The 5,412-nt window shown below is 39.3% G+C and overlaps 1 protein-coding gene across 11 annotated transcripts in view; it reads right to left on the bottom strand.

Moving 5' to 3' along the window:
- The window catches only part of LOC108745901 (CUGBP Elav-like family member 4), a 636,703-nt gene that overhangs the window by 439,549 nt on the left and 191,742 nt on the right, over positions 1–5,412 (bottom strand). For 9 of the 11 annotated variants that reach the window (XM_018482309.1, XM_018482311.1, XM_018482313.1 and 6 more), the window contains exon 2: positions 4,927–5,108. The exons of the other annotated variants lie outside the window; for them this stretch is intronic. In XM_018482309.1, coding sequence (XP_018337811.1) covers positions 4,927–5,108 — 182 coding nt within the window. The remainder of the gene's footprint in view (positions 1–4,926; positions 5,109–5,412) is intronic. 11 annotated transcript variants of the gene reach the window in all.

Here is a 5,412-nt window from a genome sequence, read left to right as displayed (position 1 = left end):
CACACACACACACACACACACACACACACACACACACTTGCTCTCTTGGCTTTTAGCCGAATGGCACAGCTTCTGCGATCCCAGTATTTGCCTCGTGCCGATCTCACGCATGCTTCACACTTAGACATCTTTGACGATTTACATCGAAAGAATTATTTCAGAATTTTTCATCTCATTGACGGTACTCTGCATATTTGGTCATTCTTGAAGGAACTGTTTCTACCAGAAAAATATATATGTATATACAGCCTCGCGTAAGACATCTGGCTTTATTCCAAATTGAGAATAAAAACTTATAATTATGTTTTATAGACAAAGTACTAGCGCAACAGGGAATTACAATATTTGGACAATTCTCAGTGGCATTGCGGAAATATCTGCCAACTTGAAATAACTGCTTCATTGGCAGCGATTTTTAACTTTTTAACGTGTTCGAACGAAACGCTCATTTTTTGACAAACTAAATGGAAAGGAAACAATAATTGTACGCTTAAACAGAACGGCGGCAAAGAATAACATTTCGTTTACGTGCGTTCGAGTATTCGTTGCGTATATCCCATAGATGGGATATCGCGGTTTTCATGTACACGGGGCTGAAAACGCCGAATGAAAATTAGATATCTCGAGGCCGGCGGCGTGGACTGTGGGCAAAACTGTGCTGGGAGGCCGCGCTAAAATATCACAATGGCGCGGCAGGTGCATTTACCGGCTCTCGCCAGTGCTTTGACGACAGTCGCCAGATAGCTCTTTCATCCGGTAATTAGCCAGAGAGCTCGAGGAATTATCACCTGGCGCGATCATGGCTATACACACGCGGGGGTGGTCTGTCTACCTACCGTTCCGAGTGCGCGCGAAATGAAACAGCGTTGGAGGGGGAAAGATATTCACTCCCTAGTAGTCGGCGACCTCAGTCCTTAATTAATTAACATCATGCCGAATAATAATTATCGAAATGAAAGATGATATCGTTGGGCTTATTTATTGGCGTACGATGATATCGAGGTAACATATAATCCGACGCGCCGCCTAGTTGTAGCTCCAAGCCACGATGTGGCAGCCACAAGTTGCCGCTACGTTGTATGTCTCTCGTCGACCGATAGCGATCCGAACGTTACTCCACTAATTGATACTCCACTAATTGATGATTGTAAATTAATTTGTCCGAACGAGCTCGATATTTGACCCTTAACCCTTCGCCAGCAAAATGAATTTTAACTCTCCCGTCAACAGGGATTTTCAAGAAACGAAGCAAACCTTTTACCGTTTTTAAATTGTATACAAATTCTGATATACTTGTCAAAGTTTTAACGAGTTTTTATTATCATAGAAGTCGAATTGTTTTTTTTTTTTACTTATTTTTTACAGATTTAAATTTATCTACTCTCTCAATTTTTTGGAGTGGAATTTCACTCTAAAAAGTAAAAATTGAATCTTGAAAAAGAGTTGCCAATGTTGAATTTTTAAAAGAGTGAGATTTTATTCTACAGAGATTTAATCGAAAAGTTTTAAAGAGTACCAATGAAATTTACTATCAATATCTTTAAAGGCTTCAGTTACTAGCGGAGGATTAATTATGACTTGTTCAGCCCTCTGTAAAAATCGTAAACATGTGCGACGATTGTACCTGAAACCGATCTCTCGAGACAATCACGTTCACTTTACTAAAATATAAAAATCGGTGATTTTTATCTATTTTAACTTGCTTCTTCGGTTTTCCGCTACATCGGCTACATTCGCCGTCTATCCTTATTCTCTATCATTTCGCAAGGCAGACAGACGAGCGCTTTATCGTTTTATTCAAGTTGCTCTCGCCAGTGGCGAGCTTGCAGCGGTAGCTGCACGACGAGCATCCAAGACAAATTATATTCTGCGAAGATTCAATCTAGTTACGAGAATTCAAAGCCAAGGAAGATCGTGCGGACGCGCTCGTACATCCGGAGAGAGAAATAAAAAGCGAGAGCGGTTCGACGCGCGCGCGGCCAGGTAGATAAAAAGGAAGGAAACGAAAGCGTCGGCGGTGGAAAGCGATTTCGGATGAAGGGCAGGTCGATCCCGGACTCGTTAGGCCGGCACAAACCACAAGCGCCGGGCATGCTCTACCAAATATACGTGGACGAAATGGGATGTTAGCATCCCTCTTTGCATGTGAATTTCCTCGATATTAAAGCCCGAGCAATGGAACTGTGCGACGATTGGCGGCGTGCGGCGATCTGCTTGGTGCCTGGACTTCCGATAATTATGTGCCAATTAAATTTAACGACTGTCCATTATTCCAGTCTGTGCACCCCCTCCCTCCCTCCCTTCCCCTTTTCTCCCCGCCTTTACTTCCTCCCCCTTGATGCCGATTCCATCACCCTTCCCTCGACGATGTAGCCGCCGTGGCCGAATCGGCAATATCATTCGATCGCAGTCCAATTACTTTTTAATATTATCGGGGGGCGCGCCTGAAATCGAGCTGCCTTTGCGGAACGTCGCGCGACCGCATTGTAAAACTACGAGGAGCTCCCGCTGGCAAATAAATGCTTCCGGACTAGCTACGTCCCTTTCTCACATACGTCGTTGTTAAGAGCTATTTGCTCACCACGGCTCGCCGTCGCTATCAAATGGAATAAAGTGCCGGCGGCCAGTTACGAGAGAAATGGGAAGTTCGCTACGCTCGATCGCATAACTCGAAGAAAATGGGAAGAAAGTATTATATAATAAATGTTTTTGTCTTATAGTACACGAGCGCACTTTCTCGTGTCTCGTGCAGATTTTAATTTTTTTATTTTTAATATTTTCCGAAATAAATCTATTTAGTTTTTTAACGTATTAACATCTTTTTAATATGATGCCTGATTGAGCATCAAATTATTAAAATTGCTTGTCAACTTAATTCACGATGTTACTACAGTAGTTTAATTTCGTTTATAAGTCCGGAAAAACAATTCGGCGAGCAGTTTGAATGACTACAAATATGCAAGTATATATGTATATAGTACATATAATAATTTAGATTTAATTATTTAAGCATTAAAGACATAACTTTGACCGTTACGGCTATTATTTTTATTTCTCATTGTTGAATTTTCAAATGTACGGTCTAGTAAAATTCTTATTGTTTTTACTTTTAATTCAACAAGAAAAATCAATCATATTTTGTTTTTTTTTTTTTACTTAATTATAATTATTAGAGTTATCTTTTATGTTAAAAAGATCACACATATTGCGTAAAAAAGACGTGAATAGCGTTCACGTTAAAGCATCCAATTTCATGCTGTCTACTCGTGTAATTGTTTTAAAAAGTATGTCTCTCTTTCTTGTCCTTTCTCGGTTCGTCCTCGTTAAGAATTCAAGCGTTTCAACCGCAGATTAACCCGCCATTGGAGCAATGTTTGCTACCGTTTTTCAACCTCATTAAAAGAGTAGCTCGAACGTATAGCGAGCTCTCAGCTTAATTATCATTATAGATGTAAAACATATTTAGAGGACAATATTTACACGCATATAATTATCATTTACATGCAATGATGTTTACATATTAACGTGCCGATTTGTTTATTTCATGGGTGCTTCTATCACATTAAATTACTATTTAACGGATGGATAAACTAGAGAAGATGACTTGTTATTGAAGTATGCATTGAGGCGTAAAATAAAACTTTGCAACAGTGCCCAAGGTCTTCAATATTCAGAGACACGTTGGATAGAGATAAAGAAAATGTGAAACGTACATGCCAGAAGAGAAATACGATAGCACGTATGCACTATTCTCTAATCAAATGTCGGTCATTCCTAAGCTGCGCGCTTGCTGAAAGAAAAATAGTTTTTTTAGAAAAATTTCTCCCGCGCGTATGGCATAAAAATCTTGTTGACCTGTATACGTATAAAATACGTTTTTTTTCCCCCATTATCGTTATTAGGCATATATAAAAAAAATTTTATGTGCATTTTCAAATCAAAATTTAAATTCTATTTCGATGAAACAAAATAATATTCGATTTTCGATTCGCCAATTTGAAAAGATATTTTTATTCAAAATTCTCTTGCGTGCTTTAAAAATTATATTTGTGAATAATATTGCGATATTGAAAATTGAAATGCATTATATTGTATCATGCAGATTTACATTTCTCGTAAATAATAACATGCTTATTAAAAATATTGATATTTAACAGAGAACTCTTACCATTTACCTATTTATCAATAAATTCGGTGGTCGCCGGTCTGCAGAGAAGATGGCGACAAGCAAGTTTGATATCGTAACTTCTAACATCAAGTTTAAGGATTCGTGTTGGGGGGGGGGGAATGGGTGGGGTGCTTGTTGTCAGGACAGCGAATACAAGGAATAGTCGGTAGAGGGTGAGCACCAACACAGAATGACCACTAAACACCTAACAACCAACAATAGCAGTCAACATTGAACATCGATAAACCAACGAAACTTAACCAACCACAAGTCACATTGTAACGGAATTCAGCGAACAGTGAAGACATAATCCACCAATACATATATGTGTGTGTGTGTATGTGTGTATGTTTACGTGACGAATGGATATATATATGTATATGTAAAATACAAAACGTATATACAATGGTAAAATGACGCGTGAATACGTACGTGCACACGAGGAGTGCCTCTGCCACAGCGCGATGTTTAATTTTGTCGAAATAATTTTGCAGCACGAGATTTGCGGGATACCGCGTGTACTAGAATATGCCCCACCGAATTCAACCTGATTGCCAATTAGACAGAGCACTCTCGGGTCCACGTTCGCCCAATCTCTCGCTCTGGGCAGATCTTGAGCCTCGCAGAGCTTTCCCATCAAAACAACAACGAGAAATACTAATTGTGTGACACGATAACGTAAAAAGTGAGAGACACGTGTTGTGTTAAAACTTAATGACACATCTTCAGAGACACCGAGTAGGGGTATGGTGACGTACCACATCGAGTACATTGAGAACGTGGTTCGCGCGGACGACACTAGTAGTAGTAGTAGTAGTAGTAGTAGTAGTAGTAGTAGTAGTAGTAGTTGTTGTTACATTGTGTGTTGTGGTCGTGGCAAGAAGAAGAAGAGGTGGAGGAGGTGTGCGGCGCCCCCGGCCAGCCGGTCGCCCGTCACACCCTGAAACAGAATAATATTGTCACTCCCCTGCGAAGAAATACCATCCCTACCGACTATCACCTCTGTAAGCGTTGTCTAAACATAATTCATTTATTAATAACATACCGCGGTATATTTCGCAATGAGAACACAGAAACATATTTGTTACAGACAATTGATACAATGTCGTCACGATATTTCATTCATATATCATTCTTAAAAATATTTATATAATTCTTACTTTTATTTTTTTCGAAACTTATCGAAGAATTATTATATCTCGTCGCATAACAAATATTTAATTTCTATTTTGCTACATAGTTAC

This window comes from Trachymyrmex septentrionalis, unplaced genomic scaffold, assembly GCF_001594115.1.
Source record: "Trachymyrmex septentrionalis isolate Tsep2-gDNA-1 unplaced genomic scaffold, Tsep1.0 scaffold158, whole genome shotgun sequence".
NCBI lineage: Eukaryota > Metazoa > Arthropoda > Insecta > Hymenoptera > Formicidae > Trachymyrmex > Trachymyrmex septentrionalis.
Note: the sequence above shows the minus strand (reverse complement) of the source record. Positions and strands in the feature narration are given on the sequence as shown.